Consider the following 21,390-nt stretch of genomic DNA (forward strand, 5'->3'; position numbering starts at 1 on the left):
TTTGCTTACATGTGGGCAGCGCCTACATGCCTGTGTTATATTACGATTGTATATGTTACAGTCAAATTGTGAAATCAGTTATTTCGTGAAATAACTAAGAGGCTCTACCATTTCGCGTCATTTTGTGTGACAACAATCAGTATACATGTTCTTCAGTCATTTCATGAAATTTCATATCATCTTTATGTGGTGGACAGGGGTTTGTGAGGTGTGGCTAATCTGGACACAAGTTTCAAACAAGCAGGTGTAAATTCTTCAAAGACAAGCTGAAGTGCAACAGTTGCTGCCACATTAGTTTTAACTGTTAGTGACAACATGTGATGTTGAAACTGTGATCCACTTTTGTAGATTAAGTTATTTAGTCAAATTTCATGAACTGACTGACATGTTTAGTCTTTTCACGAAATGACGTATTTCACAATCTGACTATAACATATCTACGGCATTCTTCGAAACTGCATATATAATACATGAAAAGATCAATAAACCGTTACAGCTCAATCCACGGAATGAAACGTCGCCCAGCTCGGCATCCACAATACTGACATGGTAAAGAAGACAAACTCATCAATCTGCAGTTATAGTTTTACATATTTATTCTTGTATCCACTATCACAGGCTTCCAATATGACAGCAGTTATCAAAACAAAATAAAACAAAATATCACAGATGGACTTCTGCGCATAACAATACGGCAATTGACAACATCGCTGATCGGTGACGATGTTGTGGCGGTCGGTATGAGATGCCCAACACGTGTCATGAAAGGTCACTCACAACAGGAGTGTTCTTGTCAAGTGGACGCTGGACCAGACGCATCGGTGATCTGCTAGAGTGATCGCAGCAGTCCACTGCGACAGTCGAGAGTAGCTATAAATGGAGAGTCTACACAAGTGGCATACGATGCCTTGCATCAACCAAGTAAATGAGCCTGCCCACCTGAACTCACTTGCACAAAACGATCTCTGAGTTACAATGATAGTAACTCCCATTCTCCAACATAGGCTTAAGATAGTCGTAGCCTTACGATCGCTTTGTGCGACTGGGCCCACACCCCTTCAGTCGCCTGTAGCAAGCATGGACTGCTGAAGATCAATTTTAACCCGGATCTTCACGAGGAGAAACTTGGTCATGACTTCAGACGCTCACTCTCACTCACATACTCACTCATTCACGTAGATGACTTGTATAAATCTGATCAACTATTCATTTTGGCAGTCACTCAAGTAACTCCCTCCCAAAGCGTCAACACAGAAGGTGGTTGACGTGGCGTTGTTTATATGAACGGCGTGACCTTCATCAGGTGTTTACGTCTTCGTCTACGCCTTTGTGGTCGTTCCTCCACGGGCATGCTTTCAACCTTTTTCTGTAACAAAACACAAAAACATCACTGTTCAACGATGATAAGGTTGACGGAGGTGCACTCAGATACATGGTAAACAAAGGGAGAAAACAATTCTTGCTTTGCAACTGAAAAAAAATTAGACTAGGGCTGATTTGTCGCATTTCCCCTGTACCGATTTCAGTGCGGGAGTGTCTTCCATCCACGGGTACTTGGCGATATCTGGTCTAATATTAAAGTAGTGTAAGAAATAGCTAAAAAAAAACCTCTGATTTTTCGCGTTTGTATTTACAGTATATGGAGGTAATAGGTGAAAATATCTGTTAAATTAGGTTCGGCTGAACACAGTCTCAGTGGTAAGGAGATAGGAAACACAGAACAAGGCCTTTACTGAGGAGAGATTGGAGGAAAGAGTGTGTTTTGTCCAAAGCTTCTGGAACAGACCATGGCTTGATTCAGATTAGTGTGGAATGACATCCATTCATCCATCCATCCATCCAAGCCCGACCCCTTTCCCCCAAACACATACATAGATACACACATACACGCACGCACGCAAGCACGCACATACATACATACATTTGTATAGCGCCGATATCCATTTCAACTGCTGAAAGGCACTTTATATTCCCCCGATATTTGGATGTTTATCACAACTGCACATCGTATTTTCAATCTCAACTCCCCGGGGATCATACAACTCTTCCTGCCTACTAGGCGCACCGAGTTTATGTCCCTTTCCCATCTTTACGAGGTACACATTGACAGCGGTATGGACTCGAACACAGTGACATTGTATTTTTATAAAGGAGACTTTTTCAGTGCCCATTTTGAAATTAAACCTAGCTTCATTGTAAAAGATAGCTGACGTAGAAATAACAACTATAACGAAACTATTAAGGTTGGTGCTACCATACAGTCTCACTAGCACTATAAAAAGAAACAGGTAGGAGGGGTTGTCTCAAAAGCAAACCAGGACGGATGCAACAGACGGTGGAGAGGTCAGACTGGGGGATAATGATATCAGCTGAGATAAGATAATCCGTTAGGGGGTTTAAACTGAGGAAGCGCGCAATTTGCATGTTTTACAATTTACAAATATTATCCAGTCGATCTTCGAGTGGTCATGCCACCTACATATTTGGAGTCCTTTAATATGGGTAGCATAGTCTTCTACTGTCTTAACCTTATGGAAGAAAGACACGTAAGATGTTAAGCCATAGATGTGACATACTCAACATACATGAAAAACCATAACACATCTTTGAGCTGAACTTTCGTGCCTGTAGGCAGCACACACATTTCATGCCAGGTGAGTCGACGGTTCGTCGTCACACCTGACTGAGCAAGCGAATCCATGGTCTATCTATTGTTTTCATCGGCTATTCACATTTTTCCAAATTTTGTCCGATTTTACAAGTAAACATGTCTTACAGCCCATTACACATCCCACTGAACGCTCAGTTAGGTCGATGTGGGATATTTTGACATAGGTTATTTGCAATTTTCGGGATACAGAGTAACAACCTAGAAACAGTTTTTCCAATTTCCGACAGTACTTCATATATGATATATTCTCCACTCGTTATAAATGTGAAGACAACGACCGTCAGGAATGTACTGTCATTAGAAATACAGCGTAATATGTCTTTCCATAGGTGATACAGGATACAATGTACCGGCTATCGTTGTATTCAATCAATTTATGTTTTGTGACTGGCAATTCAGTATTATGCCCTTTATCTGAAAATCACTACAGGTAATAACAGGTTCTGCATTTACAAGATAACCCAGAAGTCTCCACAGTTTGTCGGGGATTCTCTGAATCTCTAAACAGAAACATAACTTACTTGATATTCCTCTTCAGCGCGTTCCTTCTGTTTCTTTTTAATCAGGAACTGAAAGTTACACAAAGAGAGTGTATAAACTGACCGTCACGTTGTTTACTTCTACAGAATACATGTAAACATCAACTAAATGTCAATACCATGGTCTACTTTACACATGGACGGAGACATTCACTCTTCTCAAGCTACAAAGGTATGGATTCTGCTGCTTTCACTCTGAAACACATTATTGGGAATAGAACCAGACTTTCGTGCCCACGAGTCTCCCCTTGAACAAGTGGGCTACCCACGCTTATCATTGTAAGGTGTTCCAAAACATCAACGCCTTCTGCATATGACGAGCAATCAGATGGGTCAATATTTATGATGTTTCTATGGAAGATGTAGCCGATCAGTACAAGAGAGAAAACAAACACATGCTAAATGACCATTAAGCCAAGGCTAAATAATTCACATGATGTCAAACTCACCTTTGTCCCAACGAAAAGACTGAAAGTCAGCTGTCCAAACAGATACACGCCAATAAAAGTAAAGAATGCGTAGTAGTCCATCAGGCCAGCGGTGACGGCGTCAGCATTGTACAACGTGATGACAGCGTGCCAACAGCACACTAGGAACAGGAACGACATCGACAGAAGGATGTAACGGTCCTGGGGATGAATGAGTTGATGTGATTACAATAGAACCCAAAGTCACTCAGGTTAGAGTGTCTCATCGCGGTGTAATGGTGTAATTAGGAGATAAACATCATGTGTTAAACATCATGCCAATTTCCGGGTGTTATTGAGTATTTAAAGCACTGGAATGCATTTAGAACCGCTTCAAATACTCAATAACAACCGGAAATTGGCCAACACATGATGTTTATCGACATTGTCAACACAAAAGTAAACCAAAGGCGTTTTACTGTCTGCACTCGTTTACATCGAGTATGAGTACAGCAGTAAAGTGTCATCAGCTGGCCGTTTCAGCTGGTTCCCATGGTAGCATCTGGAGTAGCTCACTTGTGACGTCATTCTAACTTTACGTCACAATATAATTTGAATGACGTCACCACCGTTGATGACACAACAAAACAATTGGTTATGTGTCAATACGCAGTGAATAGTCTTGCAGTTTCCGGGAATTTAATACCATTTGATCATGTTTTTCAACCAATCAGATTACAGAACACAGTAACGTTTGGTTTACAATGATGTGTATATGTCGAGCATGTTAACACAGCCACTAGCAGTGGCCCCAGTGCTCTTAAGGAAAGTGTGGTCAGACACAGCGTCGCTATGCTTAGGACTGCATTTCTCAATGTCTTTAATGACATTGTGTTTTTTCCTTACCAAGCCATATGTGAACGTTTTGTAAGTGATTTAATCTCCTTGGGCCTGAATAAAAAGATGATATGTCATCATCTCATTAGTGTGAATTTTGATACGGAACATCCATGTCAGGCAAGTTACATTAATACAGGATAATTGCATTACCGAAACGTAGAGGTTATGTTGTCCATCTGTTCGCTCGATACAATCTGAGTGGAGCTCGCTATCTGTTTTCTATCACCGAGAAATGCATTGTAGTGCTTCTTGCTGTTGCTTTATATATATCCCCGAGAAACAGAAACAATGTTAACAAATAGGTATCTCTGACGTCCTCTGACGTCATGCTTTACCTACCAGATACGTCAGGTAGGAGAGCTTGGGTACTGACTGCGAGGCCACGAACTTGAAGGTCACCATGGTGAGGACCAAGGTGAAGGACAACTGTAGGCGGTTCTGGGGCAGCTTCCGGTCAACAGAGAAAGTGGCAAATGCCAGGGAACTGATCATGGCCTGGAAAGGAGGCAGAGAAATTTACTTACTAATCCAGTGTCGATTCATGAATGACCACGATATATTTCGCGTGAAAGTATATGAGCTGACCATACCAATCACTCAGTTACTACAGTGAGGAGCAGCTGTATCCTTACAATGATCAGCATGATGTTCCAGGTAAAGTAGCCGACCTTCCTGACTGCGCAGCACCGGAAGACCATTCCAGGACGCTTGTACTTCATGCTGCTATATTCATTTGGCATGAGACGTTTCTCGCCAACCACGAAGTCGTACAACCCCCATTCCTGCTGATCAACAAAGCTGTCCACGTTGACGTGGCTGACGGTGGAGTTTAACTCCACCAGCTCCACATCAGTTGGCGGGGATTCGCTGGTGATGAGGATGGATAAGTCCTGTTGGGAGAAAAGTAACGGTTAAGTTACAGACAAGGTGACATTTCAATATAACAGTCTCTATGTGACCCATATGAAGACACCTTTTACTGTAAAAAGAAGTATTTGGTACTAAATCGACAGGACACTCCCAGACGTACTTGGATGTCAAACGGAAAATCCTGCAGCTCCAACTTCTCGAAGAACTTGCCCTTGATGCGGCGTCTCTCCATCACATACGTCTGCCCATCCGGCTCTGTCTGCACCTCTCGCCATGTGGTCTGCTTCAATTCACCGATGTTGTTTTGAATGTTGAGCTTGGGGTCGAAGTATGACGCCCAGTCGATTTTCTGTGTGTTAAGAATACATTGCTTAAACAAGTGATTTTCTTCTGCGCACCCACTCCACGACTACAATCTGTTACACCAGTCAGAACCTTGCAATACTTTATGCAGTGGAACTGGAGAAACCTGCAACTCTCCGAGTTCGTATGAAAAAAGATGTCTGCAGATCATTCAACACCTTGTTGATTCTGCCTAGTGCAGGTTCTCTTTTTCTGGCGGATAGGAAGGTGTCTGAATAGTACTCACCATGTTGTTGGTGTGGTCTAGTGCTGGTTCTCTCCATCTGGCTGAGAGGAAGATGTCCGCAGAGTACTCTTCCTTGATGGTGTCTATGTTGCTGATCTTCAGAAACACGATCTTCAGTGAAATCTGCCTCTGCGATGAGAGACGTTCTTAAGTATATTTGATGTCATCACAGGAATTTGTTTCAACAAAGCATCTTATCAAGCCGAAAAAGGCCAAGAAACCCCCTCCAAACAATGATGACTACCACCACTGCAGTCAAGCATGTTGGCCAGAGACAACCTCCACTCGAAATCTCCATGAGGTAACTGTTTTAGTGTTTGTGTTTCATCAAGTATCAATAGTAAAAGTATAGTCATGCTTGCAATTTGTCCCATATATATTACCTTTCGTCTGTAGTATGGGACAATGGGTGTCATATATCCCTGTCGCTATATCTCTTCTTAACACTCACCATAAACAGTCATCAGAACAAATGTCGATGAAGTTCCTTAATCTTGACACTGCTGCCTCATACAGACTGAGTATAAGGGTTCCGGATTCACCGGGTTCCAATGCATCATACTACTCACTATGACGTCTTCTGTATCACACTACTCACTATGACGGCTTCTGTGCCACACTATTCACTATCACGTCTACTGTATAACACTACTCACGATCAAGTCTTCTGTATCACACTACTCACGATCAAGTCTTCGGTATCACAATACTATCACGTCATCTGTATCTCACTACTCACGATCAAGTCTTCGGTATCACAATACTATCACGTCATCTGTATCTCACTACTCACGATCAAGTCTTCTGTATCACACTACTCACGATCAAGTCTTCGGTATCATCACCAACTGAGGCCATGTTTTCAATGACCGACGAGCGATTGTCTTGATCAAAGAGCAATTTTCAGTGGAATGGAAAGAACACACTGTATTCCCTGGCCGCCATTAATCACGTGCCAAAACAGGGTTGTTATGGTACCGACAGCTCTTACGTCGCAAGGTGTACGATGAATTTATATTATTATAGGAAAAATAAGTAAGACATGCGATGAAGAAAATGAAAGGTTCATGGTAATGTTCATGGTAAAGCACAGACAATATGATGTCGCTAGAGCTCGTATCGTGTGTCATATTTGGACTGTACGTTTCTGCATATAACATGGTGTTGTTGTAGAAATGGTCTCCTTTGTTCATGTCTACCACGCCAGAAATGATCTGCTTAGATATGAGGTCAACAGATTACACATATCCATGTTGGCCTGCATTGTTGACAAATCTTATTGTGAGGTAAGAATACTTACAAGTCACATTCTAGCAGGCATGCTACAAGTAGGACGTTCGTCACATCGGACCAGAAAGGTACTGTGTTTAGTACTAACGTACTGTCAGAAATAGAAAAAAAGGGTTTAGACTGTTGCCCTGCATCCCTAAAATTTACATAACTGCAAACAGTATCTGTCGAAATAACCCACATCTGTCTAACTGTACATTCAGTGGGATGCGTAAGAGGATATCCAGAAAAAACATGCAAGAAAATTAGAATAGCTGCTGAAAAAATAGTTCAGACTACAGATGGCAATTTGGTTGCCCAGTCACGTATGACAACGGCCCATCTACTTATTTGGCATGAAATCATGTGCTGCTTGCAGCCACAAGGGGTTATCTCAAAGATATTTTGTGCTTTTTTTCATGTGTGTTGAATGTCTCATCTATTGCTTAACATATATATGTAAATGAACCTTTCATTTTCTTCATCGCATGTCTTACTTATTTTTCCTACAATAATATATGTAAAAGGGCATGATACCTGTGTTACGAGACTGTGTTTTTTGTAATTTGTGTTATAATTGATTAAGTGATAGTTGTTATTGGGTCACAATGTTTAGAGTTTTGAGTGATAGTATCACGGTAGTATTTCGTATCACGGTAGTACTATTTTAGCGGCACGCCTTTAAGGTAGCGCTTTAGAGTTGGCTCCCTCTATATATGAATATGTGTTTTTGACTGTTAGTAAACACTAGGCCGAACGAGAAAGTTCTTAGCTAATGGCGTGGTGGTCTCACAGTGCTCGAATGCTCAAGAATCAGTGACTGTGTATATATAAGGCTAGTTGTTGTGTTGACCACTCACACACGGACATACACTCGGAGTAATTCTGTGTTGTGTCATCATTCGGCCTACCTACACCTGTATGCCTCTTCGTCAGCGCTTGACCTACATTAAAAAAAGCTCGCTGTGAAAGATTTAGTAGAACTGTTTCTCACTGAAAACCAAGACTTTGGTGTGTTGATGTTATATTTGTGTTAGATTTGACTCAGTTGCATTGTGCTAGAAACCTCTCTTGTGAATCATTGTATCTTGCTCTTTGGGCAATACACATCATTGAATATTTCAGACTTGTCAGTGTTATATTTTGCTGTTCATAGAGGATTCGTTATACCTTTTGCCAGGGCAAATTATTAACTGTAACACCTGATACCCTTAGAGAAGGTCGTATTAAATGTCTCAAAATAGTTGGCATGACCACCCGAAGATCGACAGGACCGCATATTACTTGTAAGTCGTTATGACATGCCGTGTACTTCCCCAGATTTAATTCAACCAAACTATTATCATATCTTAGCTGTTATCTTTATCTCCCACCCGATCCCAACCATCGTCTGGACACCCGTCCTGTTTCTTCTTTGACGACACATCCAATACGTTTTCATAGTGACAGTGAGACTCCATGGTAGGTACATCCTCAACAATTTCAGCATGAAAGATATTATTTTCTACGTCAGATATCATTTATAATGAAGCTAAGTCGAATTTCAAATTAGGCATTTTAAAAGTGTCCTTTGTCATACAATATCATCACACACTGATGCCATTGCCTGTACAAAAGTCGTTTCTGCAGTAATCTTTCCTCAGTAAAGTCCTTGTGTTAGGGTTCGTATCTCCTTACCACCGTAGTTAGGCTGAATTTAGTTTAACAGATGTTTCACATTGTCACATATCCAGCACATCAACTGCAGATATAAATGGAAAAATTGTTGTTTTTGCTATTTCCGACCGTACTTTATACAACACTGTCTCCACACTCCTCCAGAAAACGGAGTACAGGTCTACCTTTTTCCTATTTGATTGTATCCGCACTAAATGTTCATGGTGTTTTCATGGGTGATAGCCAGTTAGTTACGCAATCGTACATTCATAACGCCGTGAGGTCATTGGCCTGAAATGTATGATGCACAGCAGAAGGTATTTTTACGATTTTTGCAATATGTTCTTTTTCACATATTTTTATTCAGTTCAAAAGTATACATATATTTGTGTAGTCTTTATATGCACTATTTTGGGTCCATCCAGATACATTTCAATGTCAAATGCATAAATGTCAAAAATATTTTCAAATACTTTTTCAACCAAGAGGTATATTGAGACTGGAACTATTGATCACTGAGCATATCCACCAGTGGTCTCAATTTTTGCTCGAATTTGTGTTCATTGTTGCAATATATCTTTGTATTTTCATTATCTCTTTGAGAGATTTCTTGAATTTCCAAAATACAGGAATTTTACTTTTATGGTCATATTATGTAAGTATTTCTTGATTAGGAGAATGATATGATTTATAAGATAATCTGAGTATTGGGAACCCAAACTGATTGTGGACGTAGTTAAGACAAAACTTGGTATTTCGTCTTTCAGAAGAGAAACCAGAAGTTTGTGCTATGCTGACAGTAATAATATACGCGTTCTATACCTTCTCTTTCTTCCGTACAAAGTGAACAAACACCATCATCAACAATTTTCATATATAGCAAATCACGTTTGGTGTAAATTTAAAAATCGATCAATTTAACATCCTTTGTACATTTTCTAAATTTAATAAATGTAGTTTTCCAGTTCATCTGGGTTTCCATTTCGTACATACCTGTGGTAGATTGTCTTTCTTTATTATGTATCATTAACGAGTCTACAACCTTTAGAATATTTTAACATATTTCTTAAGCGTTCAGGAATGTTGATATTTTCATCGATGAATTCTCTGTTAAATACAGAATTTCTCCATTGATAAGGAATATTTAATAGCATTTTATTGTCGTGTAGTACTGAATCATTCAAGCCATATTTGTCTTTTAATTGCTCGAAGGGTAATATACCATTGTAATCACAAATATCCTTAATTTTATCTCTTTTACCATTCCATAAAAAGTCGAAAAATATCTTTTTGATGAAAGATTCTGGTGAGCTGGGTAAAGCGGTGAATATGTGCACTAGTGTTGACAACTCTAGAGATGTAATAACGATTATTTTGCCAATTAAAATCAAATTTCATTTTCTCCAGTTTCCTAATATTCTTTAAATATTATCTCGCTTTTACGGGTGTTAATCATCCAAAGGTCTTCCAACTCAACATTTAATGCGACTCCCAAAACATCAAATTTACCTTGCATGATTTTAGCCTACTCCCTGCCATAGAGCCTGGCCATACAGCCTTGTTTTTCTTATTATTTTATCTTAGTCCTAACATTTTGTAAAAAGTGTCCAGAGTGTTCATCGCTGCCTGTAGACTATTTTCTGACCCGTCCAGAAACAATTCTGTATCATCTACACACTGTTCTATCTTATGTTCAATTTCCCGTAAAACAATACCTTTGATTTCTTAATTCTATCTGATAATTGATGGGGTCGGGGTAAAATAGTGACAACCCACACATCATGGTTTTCCAGATAATTGTATTAGTGGTCTCCAAGGTCCAGTATTACTATATGAGCATGAGTTATCTCCCCTAACTTGGCATTGTGCAGAGTTGCATCATGTCCATATTTGGTATAAGGCACACGCATGTGGTTCCCTCTTGGCAAGAAAATGACAAGCCACAAAATCCTGGCAGTACATGTGATGCTTGGTGGAGATGTTTTGAGAGTAATCTCCACCCAGAACAGAGTTGATGAATGAACCCATGATCCCAACAATGAAGAAACTTCTCAAGGAACTGATTCTAACATTTTTGACATTTAAGTGTTTAAAATGCTACTTTTATACTCTTTCATTATTTCAGGTGGGTTATCATGTTCTTGCCAAACTGATCGGTTGATGAATTGTGATATTCCACAATCCACCCAACTTGGAAATCCTTTCATGTAAGTTTCTCTTTTATGACTAAGCAGGTTATATGCACCTAGACACACATTACCTGAAAATTTGTATGATCTGGATTGCACTTAAGTTGAGATACAACAAAATGATGGGTTATCATCGTTTTGGTACAGATAGAGTGTCAATGAGTGATGTCACTCTATACTCACATCCATTTGTAAAAGTGATCTCAGTCTTTTTGATTAATATTTTGTTACAAAAACTAATTAACCCTGCACAAACATGTACCTAAGCACTTTTCATGAAATTTAATCTCACACATCGTGTGTGACATGTGCACTTTGTGCAAAATGATCCTTTTCTTTTTGCATGTTTTTGACACTTGATAGTAGACTTTGACAGTAGATTATTCTCTAAACTCTAAAACTGGTAGAAAACATGTTAATTTCAATACAAGTTGTACCTACGGCATGGCCCTAAATATCAGCCATTAATGTTCGCCGAATGTTGGATCAGACGTGGAACAGCATTCCCCAAGCTTTCTTCAATCGCTTAGTGCCAATGCATCATCGCTGTCGGGTCTGCATCAACAACAGTGGACACACAGAATACGAAAGGACAAGGTATGATAAGGGTGGTTTTTGGCCCACTAACAGAATTGGCTGAAAACATGTTATTTGTTTAGAGACAAGTTAGCTTTGCATAAAAATGCTATATTTTATATGTTCTGAGGTGTAATTTTTCTGCAGAGGGGCCCAAAATGGGTTTTATCAGTTCCCATGAAAAATAACAAGAAGTCTGAAATATCAGTGTGCCATAATGGCTTATTTACAACTGCTGTTATTTTATTTACATACAAATTACAGCAGTTTTATGACTGTCATAAGTCAAAGTCAGTCATAATGTTTTAACTTCAAGGGGCCCAATTAGGGTTGCAAAACATTGTTAATTCAATTACTTGCCAATTGTGTCCCCAAAACTCAGTCATTATCCACAGCATTCTTTGCAAATGTAATCCATGGGTCCATTGTACAACATGTAAGCATGATAACAATCATGTTGCACTAAGAATCACAGGGGCCTGTTTTGGGTGAAGCTTCATTTTGGGCACAGCTTCATTCTAACTAGTAAGTGTTACAAGTCAGCATTTACAACCAGTTTTAGCAAATATACAGTTAACATCTCAATCATCATATGTTATTACAATAGCCAACCATGTTGCACTGAAAATCACAGGTCTTGACCTCAAAGGGGCCCATTTTGGGTGAAATTTCAATGTCAGTGCAGGTTCATATTAACACCACGCACATGTTAAAGTCAGTATTCAAAAGAATTCACAGAGTAATTATTCACTACTTATCCACTTTAAAGATATAAAACATCCACTATTACTCTTCATTCACACAGTCATCAATCTCAGTATCTGATTCACTCTCAAGAACTGCAGTATTCAAAAGTGTATAAGCCTAAAGTAAATCAAAATGTATAAAATATGAATTTAAAATATTGGGAACAAAGGCAACTAGACTGACTTGAAAAGGCAAATGGTCAGTGTCTTAACAAAAGATTCACATGATGTTAATTAAAGCTTGTTTCACAAGTGTTGTGACATAGATTACCAAACTTAAGAAAACAATTACAATATTTGGATTTGATGTGAAACAGTTTAGTTAAACATTGTAGACTTGATAAACAAACTTTGAAAAAAAGAAAGAAGAGTTACATGGATTTGAACCTGCATGTCTGATAACAAAAGAAACCTCCAGTCCACTATTGCAACCATTAGGCTACATATTCCTTTGCCTCCCACTGTGAATTTAAGCTTATATATTACACTTTACAACTATTACTGAACTATGTATGACTTGACGTCTGCTTGTGTTCACCACCTGCTAGACCTTGATACAATGTTCTTATTCTAGCTAAAACATCCTTTTCATACAGTTAAGTGTAGTCATTTTGGTTAAATGAAATCTAATATGTCATTGGAAACATCAAGGTACATAAGTTCTTGGAAAATGCATATGTTTATACATGGCAATCCTGTTGAATGACAGTGTTATTTTGACCGTGACAGGTGACTCAAAGGTGTTTGATACACAGATGATAGAAAAACTATGATCAAATTCTTTCATAATAACAAAGATTTTCACCTTTACAGTACTACTTGATCATATTTTGAAAATCTTCAGACATCTCCTTACTTTTCTAGCAGAGACCAACAACCAAACACCAATGTTTACATCTCATAAATCTGCCTTGTGGGTGCCTTATGATATTGAAAATTTTAATAACGATGTTTGACATGTGTATTTTAGAGCACAAAACCATTCAAAATATAATGTATCATGGCACAGATGTGTAAATGTGATGGATTGTTTTTAAAGATGTTAGTTTATGTCAATGTTTATTTTTTTAGATGTTGTATGGGGCAATTTCATAAACCGAAAAAATGTACTTTTTTAAAGATTTTGATATGAGCAAAAGCGTGACCCACTACAATTTTTTAGGTGTACATTCTAATTTACTCGCTTCATATGTGGTGAAAAAATTGGGATGGGTCACGCTTTTGCTCACACTTTTCTATCACTCTGAAAATCAGAAAATGTAGGTTTCTAGAAGATATTGTAAAATATGTTAACTTTGAGGTCTTCAAAGAGGAAAACTAACAACACTAGAAACATAAAAATGCAATTGGAGGTAACTTCAACAATTAATTTAGCTCCTTTTATGCTAAAATTATCGTGTTGTAAAATTTTGATAATCATGACATGTTGTGGGCCAATAAGGGCCTCTATCATACCTTGTCCTTTGTGAACCAGTATTTTGACACCACATTCATTTTTTTCAAGGGCGTCACGATGCTTAGAGTAAAATCTAATACATTTCGGTATAATCCTGTCAACAAAACGGTGATCACGAAACACACCACCACACACCATGTTATGATCTTTTTAAAAATGCATAACACCAAATAATGCACAGTTACTTCTTCCATTAGTATATTTATTTCCCTAAGAATCATACAGCCATGAATTTCCGCATAAGTGTGTATCTGATGTGGGTTAACACAAGTACAAATATCGATCCTTCAGCAAGAGTATGACAAGCTCATGTCGGCATGAAACTGATAACCAACACAAAATGTTTACAGCAGGTGTCTTCGAGCACATAAAAACCATTTTGTTTGCACACTACCAGAAGTATAAGTAAATACAACACATTTTTGTTACTTTTCAAAAGTCACACTAATCTTTCTCACGAATGACTAAACTTTCAAACGCAATCATCTCGAAAGTAGGAATTGGTGGGTTATCACCATCTTCTCCCGACCCATTCAGTTATCCCCAATATATCTGCGACTAATAAAAACAGGTAAAGGGGCATTTGGTCAGCCTGTCTACAACCTCTTTCGTTATTGAAAAATGGAGAAAGATGTTTATATTAGGCGGCAGGCATGGTAGGTATTCCAAACATAGAAATTGTTGATGATCTGTCATACATTTATGTGACTCACTGTGGAAAGTTAAAATCGCGAAAATGTGCATGTCACCAATGATGTATAAAAATGTGAGTGAATATTTCAAAGTAGATGTCATCTAGAGAGAGGAGAACAGGTGACATTACATGCGTCCATGCCCAGAACATATCTTGATATGGTATATTTTTTTTAGAATTATGTTCAACATGATGCCTCAAAAAATGTAACTTCATGAAAATGACCACATAATTATAAGAAAAATGTTATGTATTGATCAGATACTATAGTTACAGTCTTATGTTTGGACAATATCATATCAGTTTCAGAGCCATTAAATTTCAGCCGATGTCTTCACAGATTTAATGTTGTGGAGGTTTTTAAGGATGTAATGGATGACCGCCATGAGATCAAAACTGTACATGCAATGTCACCAAAAGCGTTTTAAAATGAACGGATCTATTCAGTAGAACTACCTAAGAGAATGAAATGCTCATTCTTTACATGTCAAACGTTTGGTGGGTGCTGAAGGACGTCTGTGTAATCTACGTGACGCAATCTCGATGACTATATTTCCAAAGGAGCATAACCTTTTTTCTTCGGATTGCACAGAACAGTTACGCACATTCGGTTCCAGAAGTAATATAGACAGTCATTGAAGCACCAAAAGCACATGGCATGACGGACATTTTGTTCAAAGGCGTGCTTGAAATGTGCACGATTGCCCAGTGACAGTTTAAAGTTCGTCACACAGTCAGGTAAGACAGTTTTATCGGAACTGTTTTATGTTTGTTTGTGACAGTTTTATGACGTGACATCTGCTAAACATTAGGGGATTATTTTCTTTTAGCTGACTTGTCACTGTTGATATTCTACATCAAACTAAACAGGTAACGTGATTACAGTTGGTGAACTTTCACTGTGCTCGTGTATTGTCTGCATTTTAAACCGTGAATGAAACGAGGAGACATATAATCTCTTTCGCATCTTTTAATGTAACTCTGTGTAACAGAATAGCAACAGTTCAACAGTATGTTTTTTTTCTAAATTTCCATATAGGTATGCTAGTGTTACGGTAACGTTGTATATCACATTATAATACCGGTAATACTGATGGGATATATATTCCCAATAACAGTTTTAAAAAAGGTGTATAGTAAACTGATGATCAATTTATGCAAATTAGTTTACCCAATCATGGCCACCCAATCATGGTTGGCGATCTGCATGTTCTCCGACTTTTGATAGTTTGAAGTTTGTAAACAATAAATGATGTTCCAACAATGAAATGACATTTCATTTTCAAGGTGTATAGTAAACTGATGATCAATTTATGCAAATTAGTTTATCCAATCATGGCCACCCAATCATGGTTGGAGATCTGCGTGTTCTCCGACTTTTGATAGTTTGAAGTTTGTAAACAATAAATGATGTTCCAACAATGAAATGACTTTTCATTTGAAAATCTTGTCCAGTTATCAGTTGGTGATGTAATGACATCAGTTTTAGAAATTAAGGAAAGTCTGTACTGACCATAGGTTTTGTTCTCCTCCAACTTCTAGGTCTTAGACGCCTCCGTGGTGTAGTGGTTAGAGCGTCCGGATTCGATCCTCGTCTGCGTCATGCCAAAAGACCAGCTATCTGTCTGGGCTTGTACAAACATACATACATTCCCGTCGTCAGATAGAACTCCATTTCATCAACTCTAAACCAGGACTTTGGTCCATGCGTTGTTTTCACAGAGTGGTGTGTTCTACAAACTATGTGTTTTTTATGAATTGATCTTGAGGTGAAAAGTAAGAGAGCCACGAGGAATTAAGGCCGTTTTACCAGCTAATTTTGTTTGGAAATGGGGCACAATGTAATTGATCGTGTTATTTTTATTTGATATTAACTTCTAGTTAAACATATTAGTCTATACTAGATTTAATTTATTTGTTAAATTTCTATTTTACAAGTCCAGTTATGTCTGTTTTAACTGATATGACTGGATGTCATTTTTTTTCAAATCAACTACTTTAAATATTGTGTGAAAGATGAAAGAGTCCCGATGTCAGCCAATCCTCGTCTATTTATAATAAATTTATTAACCTGACATGCATATGCATGTCAGTCTCGGATGTAAAGTTTTATTATCAAGCATGTAAAAACTTATGTAAATGTTGAATCTTTATCTCGATATGAGTTTATATATCCCAACCGCCAGGACATGTATTTCCTCCTGGATGCACGTGCCATATTGTAACGGGAACTCTACAACTAAAACTGATCATTTAAAAAAATGAAAGTACACCACTTACAACAAAGGCGTATGATTAATGCAGGAAGTTCATGTCAGTCTCACCCGTGTACCACTTTCGTGAAACCTAGGGTGCAGGCAGTTTGGACAAACCGGGATTGAAACCTGTTATCCCAATGTTACTGGCGAACGTGGTGCCACTGTGCTACACGTAAGCAACAAACAGAAAGATTTCAATAAATAGAGTACATACCATACACGATATGGTATGGTATATGTCCAACCTGGTTTCCCGTCACGCTGAGAGTTCTCGTTGTTATCCACACATAGAAGTCCGTGAGGAGATTAACTATTTACGTGTGTTCTGATTAAAGACGAGGGAGGGCCACAACGTGAAGCGTTCGTGAATGATGCATGTTCGTGTGTGTGCGCACGCACTATGCTTGTTTTGACGCATTAATACCCTGAGAGAGAGAGAGAGAGAGAGAGAGAGAGTTAGAGAGTTGTACCTTTTTTGAAGATGCCCCAACATCTGGAGTTGGAATCTCTTCTACTGCAGCTGCAGAGGCCGTTGGCATTGACTGGTCTCCCATGCCAGGTATTCCAAACATCCACAATCGAAATGTCTAACAAAGTGGAATGACCAAGTCCCTTGTTGACACCTCGAAACCGTTACTCAGTGTCTTCGTCAAACCATATTGACTCGGTGAGTAAGTCGGGGCTAACGACCACCATTCATGTAAGATTAGGGTACGTCAGTTGGGTCGTAACGCTCTACTGATCGATTGCAACCTACCGGGCTGTGATTGTTAATCTTACTGCGAGTCAGGGTTGTCCATAGCGGCAGTACAAAGACTTCTAAGGGATCGGTTATACTGTCCGTGTGGCTGCGTGTCAAATCCAGTTGCAGGTCAGGGTTCCAAGCGTTGTTGAGAAACAACCGCTGGCTAGTGGACTGGAACACGCTGTAATCTGATAACGGGGTGATATACGATCACATGGTATTTTCCGATTATAATTAGGACTTTTTGGAGGGGGGTGGGGGGTGGCGTGGGGGTGGAAGGCACGGCAAATATAGAACTAGTTAATGTCGTAATACCCCCATAAGACGTTACGGAGACTCTCATGATATTCTGTCAACAACTGAACAGCGAGAGTTAACACCGCAATACATGTCCCTACCGTATGACGACAAGCTTTAACTGATCCAGTCTGGTTCAGACAAACCGCGGACTGGTGTCATTAACACCGAGACGTGACAGACAATCAACAGGTTGGTCTCCCAGCACAGGTTGTCCAGATCAGAGCATCAGGCTTACAAAACAACTACATCTATCAATATACTACAGCATCGTCTTGACACGAAGATTTAAGAGCATCTACGGCGCGCTCTTATCAAGACTGCTTACAAACAGGTATTTATAATAACGCAATGAACGCGTTATATCGCCTTGAACAACACCATGAAAACCCTAGTCTTTTCAGCATTGTTGGGCACTGAGTATTTCTTTCATCTCTTTCATCTGACGTCAAAATCTTTGTGATGCTTGGAAAATGTTTTTATCATCCCCTAAAATAAACTGAAAATTCAAATCTCAGAATTTTATTAAACTTAGGATTAATTTTGTTTAACAAACGATCGTAGTTTCAAATCGGTATTATTGGTTTGCATTACAAGGGGGTATGCACATCAAATTAAACACCGAAAACAAGGAGGGTTGGTCTAAGTTAACGCTCATCACATACAGCAGGTGCACTTTTTCACCTTTCCAACAGTTAGCTTTGGCTAGATTTTCAAAATATTGTGTTTCAAGGAAGCTTAAATTTAACACTAGGATCATGATATTTTCAAAAAGAATAAATCTAAATTTATTATTGTTTATGATGAAATTGCGATTGCTCGAGAACATCTATATTTGGGAATATCACATAATGCTAATGGTAAATGCTTCAAGGCAATTAAGAGAATTTCGGAACAAGGTTAAAGTCCATGTTTCCCATTTTTCAAAAATAATCCGAAAATTACAAATACCAATCGCTTGTCAACTAAATAAATACTTTTATGAGTCTTACTTTACAGTTCGAAAACGCGGGGCTATGAAAATTAAATCAACTCGGAAAGAACGCACATAAAGTTTGTAAATATATTCTCATAGTAAACACTCTACACCACATTTTATTGTTTATGGTGAATTGGGCATATATCCCATTGACATGAGGTCAAAATCATCAGCTACTGGTGTAAAGTTACAACTGAAACTAGTCAATTTCTCCACATTCTTTATAACATTATGAAATCTAGATCATCTCTCCATGTCAGGCTCTCGTACATTTGGCAATCTCAAACGTTTCCTAGCATCCACTGGTTGAAACATGTCCAATTTTCATTAACTGACCAGTTCAAACAATCATGGTATGCCGATGCCAAAAATTCATCTAAAGGAAAATACTACATGTATGTGAAACCTCACTCACTTTAGAAGGGTATCTATTGGATCTCCTACGTATCTGGTGAACAAAATTAAGAACTTCATTCATAGATTACCCATTGAAACGGGGCGGTGGTTTAATGTTCATCTACTAAAGAGAACATGTACAATTTGTTATTTGTGACGAAGTGAATGTTATTTTGTCATGTACACATCTTAATGTTAAGAAGATACGTCCCTCTTATTTAGGCAGTAATCCACATATGGACACATTTATCCCACTTATGAAATCAGATTATACCCCACCCTTTATGAAACTATTACTGTTTGCTAAAACTGTTCTTTGTCATTTCTAAATCAATATTTCCACTCATATGTAGTTGTATTGTGAACGATTGTATGTTCTCTATATCATTCTGTATGATTTACGAGAGAAAAAAATATATTCCGTTATGCTAAGAACTATTGCAACTCCCCTGCTATTGCATAGATCAGAGCCGTTGTAGATGCTTCGTGAAATGTACACCTGCCTGGTAAGCTGTCCTTTTCACACGCTGCATACGTTGGAGGGATGACTGTTAACACCACAACATCTGAAGCACACTGTCCGTTACATGCAACTTGAACAACATGAAGTATGATGTAAATATCAGTTTCTTGATGGCTGCAACGCACAACCTCAAACACCTTCAACTTGGCTTTCTTCTATACACTGTCGACACCATTCTAACATATGTTGTTGTATCACCAGGAGATGATATATGCAGGTGAACTCATCAGTGATGATACCAGGTCGAGTTTCGTGTGACAGCAGACTGGATCTCATTACAGTATCTGAGAAACACAAGGGTCGATGTTTTCCACGGGAGGTACTGGACACGTCCATGGGACTATATTTTGTTAATTTGCCAGTAGTCAGATACTTATGGATGACAACGCTAGTCCGGCCTGTCTTGTGCTGTCATAATCTTATTTAGACATTAAACATTACCATGGCTCGAAAGGTGAAGTAAACCTCATAGAACATGGAACCATTTTCAAGTTCGAGCTGGACCTTATCCTGTTCACAGTATGAGCCATACAGTATTGGGACTGGCAGAGCAATCTGCAGATGCTAATAATACGATACTTGATGATGTGCATGTTACTGGTGTGGTGGTATGTGGTAGTTCACGCCGTCATGGTTCATAAACCATTGTGTAAACAGTGTGAGACACTTCGATTTGTGGGGTCGTCATGGTGACCGTACTTTCCACCATTCTTGATGTTCGTTTTTGTGTATTCTTCTCATATTGCAGTAATGCTTTACCATATTTCAAGTTAAGTTTTGTGTTAGTAAAATGTGTTACAGTTGCCAAACTATTCAGTTTAAGTTTTGTTTTCAAAGCCTACGCGCCAACTACTGATCATAAAAGTGAGTTATTGCCCCGATATGACCTTGAACATGAAGTCCACGTTGAATATAATAACTGGCCATTTGTAGTAGGGCACAACACTACCACATCCATATAGAACTAACGTTTCGCATCGTTTAACCATTTTTGTATACCAGCCAAACAGATGACAGAACAAGGTGACTTTTGGTTTACAATTTCAATTAAAACCTGATGGACCTTCCGTGTTACCGCTTCCCGAATCACACGTCGTAAATGACCACAGTGAACTGTTTGGTAATATTTGTTGTGATGTGAAGAAACACTCTAACAAGTAGAAAAGGCCATTAAAACAATATTATAAAAATGAAGTAAAGCAAAACAAAAGATGAAAAAAAAGAAAAAAAAGAAACAAAAAAAAAAAAAACAAACCCAAAAAAAACCCCCCAAAACCAACAACCTACTACAACAACAACAAACATAATCATCCTATTATTCGCGAACCTTTTACATGAATATTGTAGGGCATTCGGGAGGCTGACAAATAAAGTGATGGTCTCGCTAGGATTTAATGGCAGAGCAACATTTATTAATTATACATTCCTCCTCTTCATGTCATGTTTTAACAATAAGTGGTTGTCAGGAATGTATTCCTACATAATTTAAGCCGTGACCTGGAAATCACTATCAGTTGTTAATTGTTAACGAGGGTAACATGGACCCTCTATGTTTGTTTATGTTCCCTGAGTCCGAGTTTTCCTCTATCAGACGCTGCCCAAACAAGGACTGAATATCTCCTACGTATGA

The 21,390-nt window shown here is 38.5% G+C and overlaps 1 protein-coding gene across 1 annotated transcript; it reads right to left on the reverse strand.

Moving 5' to 3' along the window:
- Positions 1 to 573: 573 nt before the first annotated feature.
- Positions 574 to 17,736, reverse strand: LOC137277161 (cys-loop ligand-gated ion channel-like). Its single transcript, XM_067808835.1, has 8 exons — positions 17,291 to 17,736; positions 5,977 to 6,105; positions 5,548 to 5,736; positions 5,150 to 5,407; positions 4,857 to 5,012; positions 3,660 to 3,839; positions 3,193 to 3,240; positions 574 to 1,366 (listed from the first exon to the last, which is right to left on the reverse strand). The coding sequence occupies exons 1-8, from the start codon at positions 17,390 to 17,392 to the stop codon at positions 1,277 to 1,279; spliced, it is 1,152 nt and encodes a 383-aa protein (XP_067664936.1). The 5' UTR covers positions 17,393 to 17,736; the 3' UTR covers positions 574 to 1,276.
- Between the last annotated feature and the right edge of the window lie 3,654 nt (positions 17,737 to 21,390).

This window comes from Haliotis asinina, chromosome 3 (genome assembly GCF_037392515.1).
Source record: "Haliotis asinina isolate JCU_RB_2024 chromosome 3, JCU_Hal_asi_v2, whole genome shotgun sequence".
Lineage (NCBI taxonomy): Eukaryota > Metazoa > Mollusca > Gastropoda > Lepetellida > Haliotidae > Haliotis > Haliotis asinina.

Coding starts and splice junctions, on each gene's coding strand:
- LOC137277161 (XM_067808835.1), bottom strand. CDS start 17,392: ATGTTTGGAATACCTGGCATGGGAGACCAGTCAATGCCAACGGCCTCT. Junction 5,408..5,547: donor ATTTTCCGTTTGACATCCAA/GTACGTCTGGGA, acceptor TTCTCCCAACAG/GACTTATCCATCCTCATCAC. Junction 3,241..3,659: donor GTCTTTTCGTTGGGACAAAG/GTGAGTTTGACA, acceptor TGTAACTTTCAG/TTCCTGATTAAAAAGAAACA.